General features: G+C 39.3%; 2 protein-coding genes across 20 annotated transcripts in view; one reads left to right on the top strand and one right to left on the bottom strand.

Moving 5' to 3' along the window:
* The window catches only part of TAP1 (transporter 1, ATP binding cassette subfamily B member), a 682,515-nt gene that overhangs the window by 50,425 nt on the left and 610,826 nt on the right, over positions 1–21,264 (top strand). The gene's annotated exons all lie outside the window — the stretch shown is intronic.
* Positions 1–21,264, bottom strand: part of HMGCLL1 (3-hydroxy-3-methylglutaryl-CoA lyase like 1) — a 199,151-nt gene that overhangs the window by 99,991 nt on the left and 77,896 nt on the right. For 15 of the 19 annotated variants that reach the window (XR_014809897.1, XR_014809900.1, XR_014809899.1 and 12 more), the window contains 2 exons: positions 20,500–20,563; positions 16,671–16,859 (listed from right to left, as the gene is read on the bottom strand). Coding sequence is in view for 5 of the 19 variants with exons in the window: in XM_084967779.1 (XP_084823905.1) it covers positions 16,671–16,859; positions 20,500–20,563 (253 nt within the window). In the remaining 14 variants the exon portion in view is untranslated. Of the gene's footprint in view, positions 1–4,780; positions 7,464–7,714; positions 10,874–16,670; positions 16,860–20,499; positions 20,564–21,264 lie in introns of those variants that run through there. The other 4 variants (XM_021098510.2, XM_084967781.1, XR_014809893.1 and 1 more) reach the window with 3 other exon arrangements.

Here is a 21,264-nt window from a genome sequence, read left to right as displayed (position 1 = left end):
ACTAGGAACCATGAGGTTGCGGGTTCGGTCCCTGCCCTTGCTCAGTGGGTTAACGATCCGGCGTTGCCGTGAGCTGTGGTGTAGGTTGCAGACGCGGCTCAGATCCCGCGTTGCTGTGGCTCTGGCGTAGGCCGGTGGCTACAGCTCCGATCCGACCCCTAGCCTGGGAACCTCCATATGCCGCGGAAGCGGCCTAAAGAAATAGCAAAAAAAAAAAAAAAAAAAAAAAAAGACATAGTTCCCTAGTTCCCTGTGCCTTATAGTAGGACCTCTTTGCTTATCCATTCTAAATGTAACAGTTTGCATCACCAACCCCGAACTCCCCATCCATCATCCCACTTCCACCCCTCTCCTCCCCTCACAGACACAGAGAAAGACTTGTGTTCCTTTTTATGTGTAATACCCAACGAAGTCCTTTGACTGTTCTCCTCCTTTCAGTTTTTTTGGTGTATGTGTGTGTGTGTTTAAGAAAACTCTTTAAGTAAAACATACATATAGAGAAGAGCACAAATAAGTACACATCAGAAGCACACATATTCGTAACTTCCCCAAATGAAACCACCATCCACAACAGAAAAGAGAATATTACCAGCATAGGACCCCCCTCTCATGCCCCTCCCACATTATCTTATTCCCATCTTAACATCTATCGCTAAGGATTGGTTTAGCATGGTTTTGAATGTTATATAAATGTAATCATGTCGTGTCTGGCATCTCTTGCTCCACAGTTTTTTAAATTCAACCTTGTTACTCATGTTGCATGTACCCATGTGATGTTAGTTCTCAATGACAAGGGTAGACGCCGTAATCTACACATAAATTCTATTCCTGATGTACATTTGTGTTGCTTCCAATTTGGGGCAGTCGTGTGAACATTCTTGAACATGTCTTTTGGTGAATATGTGTACATGTTTCTGTTGGTTATATATTTAGAAATGGAATTTCTGGCTTCTAAAGTATGCATCTATTACAAAGTGGCGGTACCAAGTTAAATTGCCACATCATCATGTGAAAGTGCCATCTGTTTCACATTCTTGCCAACACTTAGCAGACTTGATCATTTTAGCAGTTCTTGTGGTGGTGTAGTGGTATCTTATTGTGGTTTTAATTTACATTTCTCTAATGATGGATGAAGTTGAATACCTTTTCATGATTTAATGGCCATTAGTCGGCGTTCCTTTGTGAAATGTCCCTTCAAGTCATTTGTTCAATATTCTATTAGGTTATTAATGTTTATTTTTTCATAGACTAGTGGGAGTTCTAAATATATTCAGTATACCAATGCTTTGCCTTGCCAGATATATGAACTGCCAATATCTTTCCCCACATTGTAGCTTCTCTTTTCATTTTCATGGTGGATCTCCTTGTTTCAATAAACTTTTTATTCTAAGGCAGTTTTAGATTTGCTGAAAAAATGTGAAGACAGTACAGAATGTTTTCGTATTAATCACAACCAATTACCATATATAATTTCTCCTATTATCGATATATTTTATTGGTATGTATTCTGCTGTCACTGGTATTCTATGAATATCAATTAGAACAACTGATTGATAGCAGGGCTCAGATCAACTACTATATACTCACCGATTTTCTGCCTGCTTGAACTGTGAATTACTGAAAAGGCATGTCTAAGTCTTCAATCATAACAATGAATTTATGTATTTCTTACTTTAGTTCTAACAGTTCCGCCTCACCAATTTTGATGCTATGTTGCTAAATGCATACACATTTACAGTTATTTGTCCTGGATAATTATCTTCTTATCATCACGTGATGTACTTATTTACCCCTGATGATTTTTCGAGTTGTAAAGTTGGCTTTGTCCGAAATGAATGTTGCTATCCCAGCTTTCCTTTGATTGTTGTCAGCATAGTATATATATACATCTTTCTCCCTTTACTTTTTTCTTTTATTATTATTATTATTTTAATAGCTATTTCCCCAGTACAATTTGTTTTCTACTGTACAGCATAGTGACCCAGTTACACATACATGTACACATTCTATTTTCGCACATTATCATGCTCCATCATAAGTGACTACACAGCAGGATCTCATTGCTAATCCATTCCAAAGGCAATAGTTTGTATCTATTAACCCCAAGTTCCCCAACCACCCCACTCCCTCCCTCTCCTCCTTGGCAACCACAAGTCTATTCTCCAAGTCCATGATTTTCTTTTCTGTAGAAAGGTTCATTTGTGCCTTATATTAGATTCCAGATATAAGTGTTATCATATGACTTACTTCACTCAGTATGAGAGCCTCTCGTTCCATCCATGTTGCTGCAAATGGCATTATTTCGTTCTTTATTATGGCTGAGTAGTATTCCATTGTGTATATATACCACATCTTCCTAATCCGATCATCTGTTGATGGACATTTGGGTTGTTTCCAAGTCTTGGCTATTGTGAATAGAGCTGCAATGAACATACGGGTGCATGCGTCTTTTTAAAGGAAAGTTAGTTTACTTGTTTAAAAAGGATTTCTTTTAAACAATGGATAGTTGGGTCTTGTTTTTTTATCCACTCTGATAATCTCTGTGTTCAAGTTAGTTTATTTATACAATTCACATTTTAAAGATTATATTTTTTGCAAATGTAATTTTATAAATGTTTGTAAATGTAGCCTATTAATTGCTTCTATTTTTCTCCCTCTTTTTCAGCATTCTCTGATTTTAACTGAGCATTTTTTTATTATTCTGTTTTATTTCTTCTATTAGCATACCAATTACACTTCTTCTAAAAAAAATTTGAGCCATTTCCCTAGAGTTTCCAACACATTCTCTAACTAGGCTAATTTCACCTTCAGAATACTATACTATTTCTTGTCTATTCCCACTTTCTCCTTTCCAATCCCCATAACATTGTTATCATTCATTTGACTCATCCATATATGAAATTAACCTATATTTAGTAACTTGTATTACTTTGAACAAAAAGTTTTCTACTAAATGAATTAAGATTAATTTTAAAAGATTCTATTTTACCTTCATTTATTACATCTCTGATGCGTCTCCTTTCTACATAGATCTGATTTTCTGACATACAATTTTCCTTTATATGATGAATGTCTTTTAACATTTCTAGTAGGGCAAATCTGACTATGAAAGCCTTCAGTTTTGTTTGTCTGAGAAAGTATTTGTTTCTTTAACATTTTTGAAAAGCAATTTTTTTGATGCTCCAGTTCTGGGCTGGTGGGCTTTTCTTTAAGCACTTTAAATATTCTACTCCCTTCTGTTGCTTGCATGCTTTCAGTGAGACATCCAGTGTAAGTCTTAGCTATGTTAGCTATGTAATTCTTAGCTGTATGTAAGATGTTTATATTCTTCTCACTTCTTTCAAGATGTTCTCTTTGTATTTGGTTTTCTGCAGTTTGAAAATGATACACATAGGTATAGATATTTTTATATTTATCCTGTTTGGTATTATCTGAGCTTCCTGGATCCACAGTGTCCATCGCGAATTTTAGAATATCCTCAGCTATTTTGGCTTCAAGTATTTCTTCTACTCTGTTCTCATTTTCTTCTCCTTCTGGTATTCCAAAGACACATCTTTTATACATTTAAAAATTGTCCCACAGTTCTTTTGTAGTCTGTTCTAATTTTTCATTATTTTTTTCTCTTTGCATTTCCATTAAATCAAGTTGTCTACCGACCTCTCTTTAAGCTTGCTGATCTCCCCTTAGCCGTGTACAGTGGATTTGAAACGCTCTCGTGTATCTTTGTCTCTTTTTTCCCTTATCCTCTTTTTTCCAATTCTTTTTAAATTTTATTAGAGTATAGTTTATTTATAACTATATTATACAACAAACTAACTGTTGTATTAGTTTCAGGTGTTCCGCAAAGCGAATCTGTCATATATATAAATATATCCCTTATCTTCTAACAATGAATTGAACTCTGCATAGCTCTAAGTGGCTTTGACATTCCATGAAGGCATCTCAGAGATCACCCAGTCAACGCTCCCATTTTAAAGCTGAAGACGCCAAATTTATGAATGTAGGAGCCATCTTCACCGGCTTGGACTTTTGTTTTGTTTTGTTTTGTTTTTGTCTTTTTGCCATTTCTTGGGCTGCTCCCATGGCATATGGAGGTTCCCAGGCTAAGGGTCGAATTGGAGCTGTAGCCACCGACCTACGCCAGAACCACAGCAATGTGGGATCCGAGCTGCATCGGCAACCTACACCACAGCTCACGGCAACGCCGGATCCTTAACCCACTGAGCAAGGCCAGGGACCGAACCCGCAACCTCATGGTTCCTAGTCGGATTCATTAACGATTGAGCCACGACAGGAACTCTGGCTTGGACTTTATATATGGATCCCTTCCTACGCAGCAGGAAAGCTTTCTACCAGCCTGTGCACATTCTCTATGAGGGTCTTTACTATCAATCAGTCTAGCATCTGCTAAGAAAGATTTTACCAGTCCTATTATTCTCTATCACACATATGAAACACATAGAAATGGCACAATTTTCCTTATATTGTGTTTGTATTTTGGTGTGTATATGTTTGCATTCTAACATGTGTTGGGATGTGTCTGAAAGTACATAGTGTGGCTTACTTTATATACAGACTCCTAATAAAATCTGAGCAGCCTTAATCAGTTTCCTGAACCATTTTCATGGAATATGAAACTACAAGTCCCTAGGCATTCTCATCCTAACCTTTTCATTTCTACAACCACAAGTGATCCTCATGCAGTCTTTCCGTTCCATCTTTGATATCAATGCCCTTTTTAAAAAATTTTTGTATTTGCCCAGAAGGTCAGCACAATGTAGAAACTCACTTGTAGACATTTAATGATTTTCTTTCTGAATTGAAGAAAAGAAAACACTACTTCAGTGCCTGAAAGCCTGAACATTAAAAGGATATACAGAGAGATAATTACAAACTTACATCCATGGATCCACTGTTTTTACTCACTTTCACTCAACAGAGTTCAACAGGATTCATTTTACCCATCAACACCTGCTAATTTAATCCAGAATTTCTCTACTTTCTAATGACCACTGTCTCTATCTGAATCCTGAATTAGTAAGAAGCCCCAAATTCTGTTTAGCAACTTACCATTACCTAGCCCCACTACCACTATCTCCTTCAAAAATTTGTATCGGGTTTCTAAAACTCAAATGCTTGAGAGGTGAAACAAGTAAATGGGACACAAGATGTAAACAAGATCTAATTAGAGCAAGCCCCACTGGTATGAGCTGGAGAGCCTGGCCATATGTCAGGGGCTATGTGTAACTTAGTTCCAGCCTATCTATGTCATGCAAGAATATGAACTCATTTTGATAAATGAGTTAGAATTTCATTAAAATCTAGAGCAAAGCAGAATCTTCATGTGAATTCTCACAATATAAGAAAGTGAACAACCAATGCCTTTATACCTCTTTAATTGTTTATCTAACTTGGTGCATCAAGATTGAAGGAAAAAACAATATACATGTTTGCCATAAGATAGTTCCTTACTAATGTTCTCTTTCTAGTTGCACATTTCAAATTAAATGGCCAAGGGCGGGAGGGCGGGGCCCTCTTCTTCTGCCTCCACCCAATGGCTTCTTCCCCTTTTGCTCAAAGGACATATAAAAGTTCCTTAAAGAAATCATAGTTTCATGTTCACGTTCTCATGATTTAGCTACATCTTCCCACCTAGACCACACATGAACTTGGTCACCTGGAATTTCGGCCAGGAACAAGTTCCTTATGTCCTGATCCTACAGTAAGACAGCGTGGTTTTAAAATTAACAAACACCATAACCACTTTGGCAAGCCCAGCAGTATTTATAAATCACAATTAACTTTAAATTTACATGGTTTCAGACACACAAGGGACTCTAAATCCTTGACAGTTCTGTGTCTTTACCTTTAAGCAAATGAAGCAACTATAAAGTCAAATAAACTTTAGAAAGTTGCCTTTACTTTTTTCTTAACCTTTACTGCTTTATTGAAGTTATGTCTTAGCAATCAAAAAGAATCCCCCTTTTGAATATTTCATTTTTAGTAGATCTGCTAGGGCTAACACTGTTGGCTTTCTTACAGCTGACACAGGTCCTAATACTTTTCACTCTAAGATCTGTTATCTATAAAGTCTTGTGTATTTTCAAGGGGAAATGTTCCAAAATGTCTGTAGAAAAATAAATAAGATTTTTCTCTCCTTCCAGAATAGAAACAGTATTCTTTTAATTTGGACCTTCAATGAAAACAGTGGGTTTTGGTTACTGAAGCAAATGTTTCCTTTAGGAATGTTTACTGAACTAAAAACATTTTACTAAGAAATGTGAGCTTTATTTAGTATCTGTTGTTATTATGAGATCAAAGTAAAAGAATCTAATTCTCAAAGCATCCTCTTCAAACCCCGACTTTTTTACCTCAGGAAACTGATGTCATAAACATATTTTCCATATCCTGCAAGGAAAGTGTTTCCCCAAGAAATTGCTCAAGGTATTCTTACATTTGATGTAAAAAGATTTAAATGTCTTAAACACAACTAACTATAAGACTACTCTGAGAAATCTGAAGAAATATTCCAGATTAATGAAGAAATGGGCCTTGGTGAGACTTATAATTTCTGAAAGAAGGGAGAATGAAGGGAGGACAAGAGACTGATAGAACCGAAGGACGACCCAATTCAAAATCAGGAAGAAAACCAGTAGCACATATTACACTGACCCTCAACCAAGGAGGAAACCTAAATTCATAGGAGTTCCATACAGAAAATAACCAAATTTCCAGTTCCCATTGTGGCTCAGCGGGTAAAGAACCCAACTAGTATCCATGAGGATGAGGGTTCGATCCCTGGCCTTGCTCTGTGTTAAGGATCTGGTGTTGCCATGACCTGTGGTATAGACTGGCAGATGCTTTGATTTGATCCCTAGCCCAGAAACTTCAGTATGCTACAGGTACAGCCCTAAAAAAAAAAAAGAAAGAAAGAAGGAAAGCTTGGCAGTTTCTTGGGTGGGGAAATAATATTTTATGCATGTAGATATATATGTGTGTTTGTGTGTATATATATATACACACACACAAACACACATATACACACAACACACACACAGAGGCAGACCTCATACATCATACAGGCAGACCTCAGAGATACTGCAAGTTCAGTTCCAGACCATTGCAATAAAGCAAGAAAGCAAATATCACAAGTCATATGATTTCCTAGCACATATAAAAATGATATTTACACTACACTGTAGCTATTAAATATGCAATAGCACTGTATCTAAAAAGCAATGTACATTCCTTAATTTAAAAATAATACTGTTAGAAAAACGGCAGCATTGTGGAGTTCCTGTCATGTTGTGGTGGAAACAAATCCCACTAGAAACCACGAGGTTGCGGGTTTGATCCCTGGCCTCACTCAGTGGGTTAAGGATCCAGCATTGCCATGAGCTGTGGTGTAGGTCACAGATGTGGCTCGGATCTAATGTGGCTGTGGCTGTGGCGCAGGCCAGCAGCTGTAGCTCTGATGAGACCCCTTGCCTGGGAACCTCCATATGCCCCCGCTGTGGCTCTAAAAAGCAAAAACTAAAACAACAACAACAACCAAAAAGAAAAAAAAAAAAAAAAAAAAAAACAGCAGCATTAGACTTGTTCAACGGGGGATTGCCACAACCCTTCAATTTGTTAAAAAAAAAAACACACACACAACAAATAAATAAATAATAAGGCAAAGTGAAATAAAATGAAGCATGCCGACATATATAGATAGATGTGAATAAGAATGATCTATTTTAGTAATTAATAATAATATTCCAATCTGTAACAAGAATATTATAAGTAATTTTTCTTTGTTCTCATTTACATTTTCCAAATATTTGAAAATCAACATAATTTTTTAACCATTAAAAACCAACCAGTAGGAGTAGGGATGCCAACATGACAACTGAGGTCATTGCTGATTGTGCTCCCTGTCACCAGAAGAACAATTCACAACTACTTACGGACGAGACACCATTGAGAGACTCCTAGAGCACGGGGATGAGGCTGAGCACCCCCTGCACCAAGAGAGACCTCATTAGAAGGTAAGAAAGGTGGCTACACAGCAATCACCCTGCCCCCCCCCACCCCCGCGGCTGGAACAGCCCTATGCCAAAAGGTCTCTCCTGAGCTCCTGGCACCTCCAGTGGGGAAGAAAACCCTGGGGGGAACATCCAGCCCCTCCCCCCCAGTGTTGTGGATCACACTGTGGGAACCCCTACTCTGGCCTCGACCCACAGGGATTTTAGGAAAATCTTCAGGGATGAACCACTTGGAATCTGACCGGGACAGAGAAGTAGGGAGGGGCTGGCAACAATAGTACTTGGAGCTTGGAGGATCCAGTTCTTACCTGCAGAACCTAAGCAGTAGCCCAGCCATCGATTTTGCTCAACCTCAAAGCCAAGTTAGTGGGGCACTTGGGCCTGGGAAATCAACAGGTCAGGTCTGTCAGATCCAGGTCCTCAACGAAGGAGTGTAGGTGGCTCTAAGGGCCTCCCGTACACAGGCAAGGGAGCTGAGTCAGAGGCTATGAAACTCCCCACCCTCTGCTTTCTTTCAGTCTTGAATCTAACTTTCACTAATACTAGTAAGTTCCATATTCTAAAGTGATACTTTATAAATACGAACCAGTGTGATCTAACAGCATATATCCCTTCCACTTAGTTCAAGCTCAGAACTAGAAATATTTGGCAAAGTGTGAGAAAGCTGTTCAAACAACAAAGCTAAAGGATTCTTAAATTTGTTTTTATGTTTATGAGTGGTTCTAATTGTGTGTGTGCACGCGTGTGTCCGTGTCCTCTGCGTGTGTGTGAGGGCATGATTGTTCTTGTTTTGGTGCTGAGCATATAACTATTAATTTGTTCCATTACAATAAGCCAAAAAAATAGTCATGAGAATAATACTTTATGTTCAATACCAAACTGACCAATTTTGAGCCAATACTTCTAAAGAAAAAAATCTGTGTCCCGTTGCACTAATGGGCAAGAGTATATGTGCATAAAGTTCCTTGTAACTATAAATTTTCATGCAAGAAAAAAATTAAGAAAAAGGAAACATGAAAAGATATTAGAAAAACAAAAGCTTAATGTGTTTTTATGCAAACGGCAGGGCAAAACGGCAAGATTTCCAAATTAAAGCCACATGTGTTAGGCAAGATGTGACAAGTACGTGGTTGAAAATAAGATATTGAAAACAATAGGATGAGACATTTACAGAATGAGTAAGAGAGGCCCTCGAAAAGGTCACGAGTCTTGAAATTTCCATCTTTTTGTCAAAGGAAGAATCATATCACAACCTGGCCCTAATCCCCATCAGTAACATAAAAGCCAAAGTTAAATCCTAAAAAGAAGAAAGACAAGACTGGGAAGAAACTAATTGTAAGAAAAGACATTATTTTTTTTTTTCTTGAAAGTGATTACCACTACAAAAATTCCATTTAAATCCAGGATGGCTATCTTCCTTTAAAAAAAAAAAAAAAAAAAAAAAAAAGGTACAATTAACCAGCATGAGTCTCTCCTCCTGAATCAAAACTTGCATTATTATAACAGCTTTAGCCCAGGATTGCTGTTTTCTCGGTACATAGCTAAAGACAATGAGACATCCATTCATCTAGTTCTAGAATAATACTGTCACACTAATCAAGTTAAAACTGCTAAAAAGACCAAACAAGATATTTTTTTGGCCATGCCCAAAGTGTGTGGAAGTTCCCAGGCCAAGGATCAAACCTTTGCTATAGCAGAGACCTGAGCAGCTACAGTGACCGTTCTGGATCCTTAACCCATTGCACCACAAGGCAACTCCTCAAACAAGATTTTTTTTTGGTTTTATTTGGTCGTTTTAGGGCTGCACCCATGGAATATGGAGGTTCCCAGGCTAGGGACCGAATCAGAGCTACAGCTGCCGGCCTACATCACAGCCACAGCAATACCACATCTGAGCTGCATCTGTGACCTACACCACAGCTCATGGCAACGCTGGATCCTTCACCCACTGAGCAAGGCCAGGGATTGAAACTGCATCCTCATAGATACTAGTAGGGTTCGTTACCACTGAGCCATGATGGGAACTCCCAAACAAGATATTTTGATTAATTACACCTGCTTGGAATTGACAAGATTTCGCAGACGAGATATGAACTTGCATGTTATCTCCTCGCCTAACGGACTTCTTTTGCAGATGAGAAAACGCAAATCTAGAAAAATGAGACTTTCCCCATATCCTTTCTTTTTACCTAATGGAAAAGTCAGTGAGTTAACATAATGTTACTTGCAGGTCTTAAGTGAAAAAGAGAAGTGCCCCCTGGGAAGGCACTGGGGAAACCTTAAGAAAAGAAGCCAAAAGCTCAACATTCAGGCTTGGAGGGAGTGAAAGTCATCCGGCAGCTCCACCCTCCACTTTCCGTTTTCACTCCCAGGGGCTTGTTCTCGTCTTCTCCTTGGACTCCTCTTCTTCAGGGATCCACCTCGGACCCCCTAGCCCCTGGGTCCCACGAGAGAGATTATCACTCTCTGATGAGGGTCAGGGGTTTTCCTGGTCCTATGAGCTGTGCTTTGTGGCAATGGAGATGCTGAGGTGTAAATACTGTTCCCAGTGCACTCCCCTGGGTCCCAGACTGTCCATCGTCCGTAAATAAAGTTGCTGGTAGAGGTGGGCAAGCAATGATTTCTTTTCAAGTTAAAATCATGATTAAGAAGAAAACCAGATGGAATTCCTGCTGTGGTGTAATGGGATTGGTGGAGTCTCTGCAGCACCAGGATGCAGGTTCGATCCCTGGCCTGGCACTGTGGATGAAAGGATCCAGCATTGTCACAGTGCAGCAGAGGTCACAGCCGTGGCTCAGATCTGATCCCCGGCCCAGATCTGATCTCTGGTCCAGGTGCTCCATACGCTGCGGAGCAGCCCAAAAAAAGTAATAAAGGAAAAAGAGAGAAATAGACAAAATAAGACCTTCGGCAGATGAATTCAGTGTTTTTTTCTACTTTGCTTTTTTGCCAAATAGACTTTTTTAAAGTAGGAAAAAACTCTGAATCAACTTTTACACCATTTGCCTAACTGACCAGCATGATTTAATTGCTGTTTGGGGCACATTTTCTTTCTTGGCGAGCATCAAGCTTATGATCTTGATAACACCTTCAGCATAACCCACTACATGCAGATTAAATACTTCCATTTTTAGCATATCACAGTTATTTTTAAAGATTGATTACTCTAATGTCAATTGAAAATGCCATGCACTTCAGAAGCAGTTTTTTTTCCAACTTCAATACCTGTGAACATCTAGAAACGGATAAAAGTTATATTATCTCTGAAAACAAAAACCTGATTGCCTACTGTCAACATCGGAGAGTTTATATTAATAAAAAGATGTTGGAGATACACATAAAAAATTATTCAAATGTTTCCTCACTTTTCAATACTGCTGCATGCAATCCAGCCACTTAAAAAAAAAAAAAAGTAATAGAAAGGAACTTTGTTCATCTTTTTCTCATCGGCATTTATGGCTCAAAGCCCTATTTACACACACTTGAAAACTGGTCCATGTTAAACTTCTGCTGGACTCTCTGTTCTCTTTTATTTATTTTTGTCTTACAACTATTTTTTTAACTGAAGTATAGTTGACTTACAATATTGTGTTAGTTGCCCTCTTTTATTGGTATATTTTTTATGACAACTTACACTTCATCCCACCTTCCTATGAAACTATTTTTCAACATAATACTGTGCTGGAGAAAGTTAACTGTGTAGCAAACAACCAACCAAATCAATCCCCCAAAACCTACTTCATAATCAAAGAACAAGTTAAAACTAAAACAGTTTTCTCTACAGCAAGTGCTCAGAGATTTTAGATGACTCTAACATCTAAAACAGGGTCTGATAAAAAGAATATTTGATGAATAAATTAATGATGCATTCTGCAAAACCTCTGTAGGGGCATCCACGTTTCAACTTTTTGTTTTCTTTCTCATTCACCTATTTCCCCACACACACACCCTTTTTTCCTTCCCTTTTATGGCCGCACCTGTGGCACATGGAAGTTCCCAGGCTGGGGTCTGATCAGAGCTGCAGCTGCCAGCCTACCCCACAAGCCACAGCAACACAGATCCAAGCCACATCTTTGACCTACACTGAAGCTTGGCCACTGAGCAAGGCCAGGGATCAAACCCACATTCTCATGGACACTATGCTGGGTTCTTAAGCCACTGTGCCACAACAGGAACTCCTTGCTCATCTATTTCTATTTAGCTCCTTGATAGATGTTGAGGAAATATATAATATATAATATCTGGTGCATGTCTTTACAGATTTATAATTTGTAAAGCAATGCCTTTATGTCTCTGGACCTTTGAGTAACAAAGGTTCCCAAATACTTTGAGTGACAGAGGTTATTATTTTTGTTATTAGTCGGTAGCAGCAGTATAATAGTTTTCATTGTAACGAATGTGATAATATTAAGTATTAACCAAATGCACTGTTACCAAGACAGATGTTCTAGAAACTCTGTATCGCATCTCAGTTCTGTAAAATCTAAGGATGCAGACATCACTGTGCACATTCTACAGACACAGAACTGAGAATGGAATTTGGAATTCCCAAAAAAAATTCTCCCAGAGAATCTCAACAACAAATTACATGAGGAAGTACTTGCTGTCTGGTAGCATTTAAACCTGATTTAGTAAGAGTCAATATAAAAAATTAATCCTTTGTTGTAAAAATTACGTAAATAATTTGGTTTTTCTAACAGAGAATAATAAACATATGGAAAACATTATGAGGAAAGGCACATTAGCTGAATGTCTTAAGTGTAAGAGGAAAGAAAAAGGCACATGGTATTTCTTTAGGGGAAAGCTAAATATTGCCTATTCTGCTCTCTTTGCTACCAATTAATGTGGTACTGGTATTTGCAGTATTGGATCTCACTTGTTTTATTCTCTTTTTATCCAGTTATGGAGACTCAAATCACTTGAGTGGAGAAAAGCGAAGACTGTGCAATTGTTTAGTATTAAGTAGATTAAACAATTTGTTCACTGGTGTTTTACGGAGGTTCTTGGGAATATGCAGAGGGGTGAGACTCAATATTTTCATAAAAAATTAAGACAAGTATATTGGGCCATGTACGCTTTTTCCATTACTGAAAGGCTGTACGTTTTGTCACCTCATTTTCTTGCTCTTTTGGGTTCGAGGGGTTATAAATATCCCACCCTCAAATCTAGAGTCTCAGAATTATTTCTCTATATTAAAGAGTATCTGATAATTATGAATTCTTGACTTCCATTCACTCAGGCACAGTCCTATAAGTCATATGTTTAAGTAATAAAAAATACAATAAAACCTGGGAACCCAAGAAAGAGCCCTCTTTTACACGATTAGTATGTGCATTCCAGACGGAGGAGAGATGTTCCATTTATAACTCTCATTTGTTTCCTACCATCGTGGCCAAGTTTCCACTTACTACATGTCTCCTTGCCTTAATATTAACTTCCAGTTTGGAACACTGCAAACTGTTTCTCAATCTCTAAATTAAGGCAAATGATATGCACTCCAATTCCACCCCCAATCAGACTAGAAGCCACTGCAACAATTCAATTGTAAAGACTGAAGTAAGGTCTCTGCTCCTTGAAGGCAGGTTAGTCCTGGTCATCGTGAAGCGGGACTTTCTCTGATTTCCCTCTTAGTTCAACACTGGCAGTTTTGTCCAAGATATTTTGTTTCTCCTCTACGCAAGGTACCCTGGTTATTTTGTCGTTGCTGCTGCTGTTGTTGGAGAGGTGAGAGGGGATGAGGAAAGAAAGCACGAGAGGCCTCCGCCTCGCTCAGCGATGCTTGGAACCAGGGCCCATGTGTTTGCATTGCTGGCCCAAGACTACGCTTGGCTGCCTTTACAAACTCCAATGTTCCACAACATTTTACAGGCTGTCTCAGCTACATTTAGCTTCAAAGAGAGCAGCAGGGTAGATTTCTTTCCGACCTTGTCACTGGCTTATCAAACTGGATGAAAGTGGATGAAATTGGATGAAACGGAAAAGCAGGTGGAAGAAAAGACAAACTCTACAGCTCGAACATTTAGATCTCTCAGCAGGTCTCTGCTTTTGGACCATTTCTGCAATCGTTCACTGAATCTGGCCTCTCGGGCTGCAGGCCATGTTGCTTCTTGTACAAGCCACTCTTACCCTCTCCTCCACCCACTTATCCTGGGACTAGAAGTCCAGGATTGGGGAATGTAACAATGCCAGGCTGGAAGTGCACTGTTGCTTTTCCAGGTCTTCTGCCCTCCTGCCTCCCTCGAATACTTAGAGCTTGGGCACACAGTAAAGCAACAGAAAACACAGTGACGGATGCTGATGGAACCACTTCCTACCAACTTACAGAGGAGCTGCTGCAGAGCAGAATAGCCACACCTCCCCTGCCACACACAGAGACACCTATGCACACACATACACACAGAGACACATGCACACACAAATAGATACATATACATATACAGACACCTAAACACACACATACACAGAGACAGATAAACACTGAGACACAGAGACACACACATAGACACACACACACACACACACACACACACACACACACACACACACACGGTGAACAGTTCTACTTAAATAATATTTTTCAGTTCTGAAAAAATTATATTCCCTGACACCTGCAGGTGCTACTAACCCACACCCATTTGAAAATCACTTACCCGCTTGGCTCTTTCACATTCTGCAGGCAAGGTGAATTTGAACCCTAAACCTACCCATACAAAGGTCAACAAAAATACATGAGGTATAAAGGGGGATTTTGCATTTCTCCGTCACCCACAGCCAAGGCCACAAGCATAAATATACTTACTGCCTTCTCCCTTTGTGGGGTGGAATTTTTGTTGGCTCAACCTTTTTGACCAAGAGTGTAGAATTTTGGGGGGAGGGGGCAGGCTCTTCGTCTTATACGGCTTCTCCCCTGCGCTCCGCATCTTGCTTGAGCCCAGGGTTGTTTCCTGTCCCTGCCTCTCCAGGTGGCTGTTACAGGTGGACAACAGGCAGACGCCCCAGGATTGCAGGCCTCCCCTCTTTGTAAATGGAGACTCTGCAGTTCAACCAATTCAACAAATGTTATAAAGTGTAGCTTCCCCTCTGAACACATCAGTCATCTTTCAGCTCCTAGGACATGATCCTCCCTCTCCAAGGCCTTTTGCCCAAGTGGTGTTTCATCTGCTTGAACATTCTTTTCACACATCAGTGTGCATATGCGCATGCGCACGTGTGCACACACACCTTCTTGGGGTTAGTGTCTTCTCATTCTTTATATCAGATTTTAAACACTACCTCCTCAGAGAGACTTTGTTAACCATTACAACCACAATGGGGTAACAGCAATATTTTGCACTGGGGCATTTTCAAGAGGCAGAAAAGTATTCAGAATCAGATGTTTGGGTTCCCAGAATTTGCACAGTAGCCCTGTATCCCCAAACACTAAACCATCACTCATTATCTAATAAATATGCTACATGAATATAATTATTACTCAAAGTGTTACCATGTAGAGGATATATTCACATAGAGAAATGAGAGACAGACAGACAGACAGACAGACACACACACACACACAAACACACCTCTCCAGGAACTTTGTAGTGAGGAACACTTAATAAGTTACAGTTGCAGCAGAAACACAGAATCCTGAAGCGATGCCTAGTTCTCTATTGTCTTAGAAACCAGAATAGAGAAGGAAACTTGTAAAAATTCCCACGCCCAAAAGTCCATGGGATGCCGTTTTTTCTTCTAATTCAATACAATGTTCCCTGCTTGCTTCCAGAGGATAAATAAGGATTTGTGCACATATGTTACAAAGTCCAAATAAGCCCTTGTGGGGCTTGATCTTCACAGGGTTTTTTAACTTCTGCCAAGCAACTGCACACTGCAGAGCTGTGACATTAAGCTTCACGCATTGATTTTCAGCCACACCAAAAAGCTTTCATACGCTCTTATCTTTAGTTGTCAAAATCTTGGATTCAAAGACCATCAAGTGACTCTATTTTTAGCCAGGTTTAAGAAATAACATCAATTTAAAATAATAACCTTAAAATTCAATTTATATCTATTCTTTTAAATAAATACATTAAAAAGAATCGAGTTATTATTAGAATTTAATAAGCAAGTCTTCATCCTCCCCCTTTTCAATCTCTTGATTTTGCTCCTTTAACAGAACAGACTTGATAAAAACCAGGGGTTCTTTCAAAAGCATGCTTGCTAACACCAGGAACACATCTTAAACAAAACAGTCTCTACCTCAGCACCATATCTTCTCATCACAGCATCAAATTATCCAAAGAATATTGGTTACATGTTTATAACAGCATATGCTCCCCAAAATGCCACCATATTTTGGTCTATTAAATTTTGAGGCTGAGAGCCACTAGAAGTTGAAAAAAGCAGCCAGAGCTCTAAGAGGACTAATATTTTAAAAAGAACAAATTCAGAGATTTTATCAAATCAAATGAACAATAGTAGGAGACATCATTAACCCCCAAAAATGTGCAATTTACTAATATTTCCCAGGTGCTTGTCACGTGGCAGGCACTGTTTAAATGTTATATTCACAGCAACGCATAAACATTGTCTCACTAAAGCTCTTAATGTGTTTATATTACAAACAAGTACACACCTTTGCACACACATGCAAATAAAACAAAATACCTGAAGGGCTGTAAGGATATTTGCTAAGGCCTGTCCGTATGTGTCATGACAGTGAACAGCCAGGGCTCGTGGTGGGATTTCTTTCATGACACTTTCCAATATTTTCTTCATGCTTCCTGGAGTTCCCACGCCAATCGTGTCTCCCAGAGAGATCTCATAACATCCCATGCCATACAATCGCTTAGATACCTATTAGGAAAAGGGACGTGCTAGTCAAACAGAAAGGAACGAACCCAGTTGTTCCTTAGCAAACGTCATCTGGAGGTAAACATCACCCCTAGGATCAGGTGCATATCCATGGAAAACTTCTATTTTAGTTTTCTAGTCCTTTCCCTTGCTCATGAAATCCCAAGCATAATATAAAACTGTGAATGACCTTATGGTAGTTATTTTTCCTAATACTGAAAATTTAGAGTCATATCTATCTACAAGTTCAATTGTGAAACTATGAGCTACAATCAATTTCAATTATGGGAGGCTTATTTTCTCAACCCTTTTAGTCAAACAGAAGCATCCCAAATTTACTTTGGAATTAGTATTTCACAAGGCATTAGATTAGTGGTCAAGAGATATCAATTAAGTAGCTTTGTAATTGGTAGTGACACAATGTTTTTGGCTTAACTTTTCCAGCTCATAAATGAATGCTCTTGAGCTTGGTAAATTTCAAGTTTCCTTCAAGCCAAGTAACTGATGTTTGCTTTCAGGGAACAATATGAATTTGAATGAAGGCAGCATAGTATGTTGACAGAGACATGGCTTCTGGAATCAGACAGGCCTGCATTTAAATCTCAGCTGCCACCAATGCTAGTCATGAGATACTGGGCAGAAGAGTAATCTTTATAAGACTCGGGCCGTAGTCTGTAAAATGCAAACAATAGAACACATTTATTTAGGATGTTTTCTAAGGCTTACTACTTAATTTTTCAAAATTGCAATAATAAAGATGATGGTAGTAATGACATGGTTGTGAAAATAAAATGAGATATATGTTAAGAAAATCACTTCGGGAGTTCCCGTCATGGCACAGTGGTTAACGAATCCGACTAGGAACCATGAGGTTGCGGGTTCGGTCCCTGCCCTTGCTCAGTGGGTTAATGATCCGGCGTTGCCGTGAGCTGTGGTGTAGGTTGCAGACGCGGCTCGGATCCTGCGTTGCTGTGGCTCTGGCGTAGGCCGGTGGCTACAGCTCCAATTCGACCCCTAGCCTGGGAACCTCCATATGCCGCGGGAGCAGCCCAAAGAAATAGCAAAAAGACAAAAAAATAAAAAGAAAAAAAAAAAAAAGAAAATCACTTCGTACAAAAGCTGACACACGGTCACTGCTTCACTCCTGTCTTATGTATTTCTCCAGTGCCTGCTTTATGCCAGGAGCTGTGCTAGGTACTGGGATAGTGTGAGAATACAGGCGTTGAGATGGCTCTTGGTATCATGGAGCCTGGAGTCAGACCTTAATCAACTCCACTTGAGAATGTGTAAACACAGGTAAAAAAATAATTGTGGAACAAAGAAACGGGATTCAAAGAGCATGGAGCAGAGGAAATTGACCTAGATCTGTCGGAACAGGAGGTGCATGAGATAAAGTCATCATTAACTTGTTTAAATCACAAAGGAAGGGTGTGAGAAGAACATTCCAGGTGGAATTTCAAATACAAATGGTAATGTGTTCCAGGCAACTGAAATATGAAATACAAAGGGCATTCCAGGTAGGAAAGAAGGTCAAACACAAAGGACATTTGTGACAAGAAAGCAAAAACCAAGAGGGAATGGAGTGCATAAAGCTCCATAAGGGGCAGAGCATACAAAGGGTACACACAGCCTTACAAGCCAAGCAGGCATAGGGTTCTGGTTGAAGATTCTACCTTAAGATCAACAGAAAGCCTTGACCAAATGTGGGGTGGTGTTGATACCACTGGATGTTTCAGAAAGGCAGTATCAATACATCGAAAACAGGCTGGAGGGCACTCAGAAGGGCTACCTAGTCCAGTAAACTTGGACTGAAAAAAAAAAAAAGCATAATGCTGATTTTCCTCTCCTGCCTATTAAATGCTGGAATTTCTTAATGGTCAGGTAGAGAAGAATGAGGCTTACACCTAAGAGGTTGGAGGAAAATCCTTAGTGTGGTGTCAAGGGAAATACAAGGGCAACAGGAGTGTCAGGAAGGGGGGCAGTGGTCACCAGCCCCAAATTCTGCTATGAAGTCAAGACAAGGACTAAATTTGATCTCACATTTCTTGACCCAAGTACCTAAGAGTGATCTTACAGAGAGAGATTTGAGCAGCATGAATGGTCTAGATGTCATGTCAGAACATGACGGAGAGCTGGTGGCACATAGGGAGAGGGACCCTCCTGCTGCAGAGAGTCCTTCAAGAAGTGTAGATGTGGCAGGATGGAGAGAGAACATCACTGCTAGACAGGGATGCTGACCTAAGGAAGGAAGTTTTGAGATGAAGAGGTGCGAACATGTTCAATCAAAGTCAATGGGAAGGACTCTGCAGGTGCATACACAGGGAGTCAGTGGGGGAAAGGGCTCGAGGCTTCAACAGAGGGAACACAGGGTTCAATAGTCATTTTGGAGAATGAGAGAGGGAGCCGGCTTCACGGTGTAGAGGAACAGTACAGAAGGCCCAGGTAAGGTTGCTGGTCATGAATTCCTAATTCTTTCAGTCTGCCTGTTACATGCTTTTCTTCAGCAGCATCCCAGACACTGTGGAGCAGAAATGGAGAACCTGAGGTTGTGTGCGTGGTCTGTCCAGAGGTGGTGTGAGGCAGAAGGCAGAAAAATCAGGGGTGGGTGTATAGGCACAGTTGGATTCAGGTTTTGTGGAGCCTGAAGTTATACTATTTTGGAAATATTCTTTAAGAAAAGAATATGCAATTGTGAATACAAATTAGTAACAGGGGCTTGGAAGGGTCCAATGACAGAGAAGGATCACAAAATATTTTATGATATTTCTGCCTCCATGTGCAAAGGTCTTAATTAGTAGACTATGGGATCTCTCTTATTTGAAAAATCTACAGTTCAAATGAATGTGTCAAAGAGGAATGGCTTAAGCCAGACTGGAAGTTTATTTTGCCTAAACTTTGATCTTCTAACAATGCCATTTTCACAACTTCAGCACCACGTTACTAAACTTCTCAAAATTAACCTGAACAACAGCGCGCACCAATATACTACTTTATATACAAATACGTTTCTGGGTCCAATATGATCTCCAAGACTGAACATTTTGTATTCATTCGTAACAATTAAGACAAGAGAAGAGGGAGTAGAAAATGAACTTCGATAAGTAGATCCTGACTATTATCTATTGCTGGAAAATTGCTCCGGAAAAATAGCAGAAATTTCAGCAGAAAGAGCTGTAAGATCTCAAAGGAGCAAAAACACAGAAGCCATGTGTACTGATACACATGCCAAAGTATGCAGAGAAAACAAAGTGATGCTACCTGAGCAACCAAGGCAGCGCTTAAGGGAGATGTGCAAAAACACCAAGGCAGTTTAAGCAGATGCGCAAATACTTCCCTTGCACTGCGACAGAAGGCAGAAAGGTTACTTCCTGTGTTCTATCCACAGAAAAACAAAACAGATCTTTTTATCTCCTCCATCTTTGGCACCCAAATAAGACTCAAATCTTAACTCTGAATAGTGACAGTCAATATATAGGTCTTTAGTGTTAAAATAAAACGAAATAAAAGTGATCAAACATGTCTCCCAGTTCATGGTTTCCTTAGTCTTGTTGTGCAGATGCAATAAATAGTAGGAAAAAGAGCCCGTGTTTTAAAATAACATAAATCATTTTACCGAGAACCAGAAAATAGACATATAACTCACTTCAGTCACTTTCTGTGGTGTGATGTTTCCTTCATATGGACAGCCCAAGGCGCAGGATACATACCTAAATTTAAAACACAGAGCCATATAAATATGCATATGGTGAATAAGCCATTTCCTAATTCCCAGTTTATAAAAATGAAGAAATACCCCAAAAGTCATCAAGATGACTTTTTTTTTACTCTATTCCTTCATTATTGTCTTATTCTCAGACCAAACAAAAAAACAAGTGGGAACATCTGCAGTTTAATTCATATTTTAATTTTTCTAATAATTACAATTTGACATATGTTATTTGATGGCAGCTGGGAATAAGTAAGTGTTTATCTTGTGGGGTTGCTTTAACTATAGCTATAGATGAACACTCACAGCAGAAAATAAAGTGAAATAGAGTCTTTTATTTAAGTAAGTGCATATATTCAACAGTTAAATATCCAAGTCTTTGGAACCACAGAGAGCATGTGGATGACTAACTGAATTTCCCTCTTCATTTCCATCTGGAGGTTCTGACCTCACATAGATACAGTCATTAATCACCCCCAAATTCCTAGAACCGGCCACAACATCAAAGTTCATCTTGTTTCTCTCTCATGGGTGTACCTAAATCATCCCAAACAGAAGAGTGTCTAGTCTGTGTTTTAAATATTCCAAATAAAGATGATCCATAAGCTTCTTTGACAATTTAATATAAAAAGCCAAGCCTTTCCTGCAAGGACAAGGATACCTTTCCACCTTAAAGTATTTATTAAGCTCTAGGAAAAGCCT

The sequence above is a fragment of the Sus scrofa genome, chromosome 7 (assembly GCF_054392235.1).
Source record: "Sus scrofa isolate SSC_HxYL_T2T_F1_AM1 chromosome 7, Sscrofa_HxYL_maternal_Yorkshire_Landrace_v2.0, whole genome shotgun sequence".
Taxonomy (NCBI): Eukaryota; Metazoa; Chordata; class Mammalia; order Artiodactyla; family Suidae; genus Sus; species Sus scrofa.
Note: the sequence above shows the minus strand (reverse complement) of the source record. Positions and strands in the feature narration are given on the sequence as shown.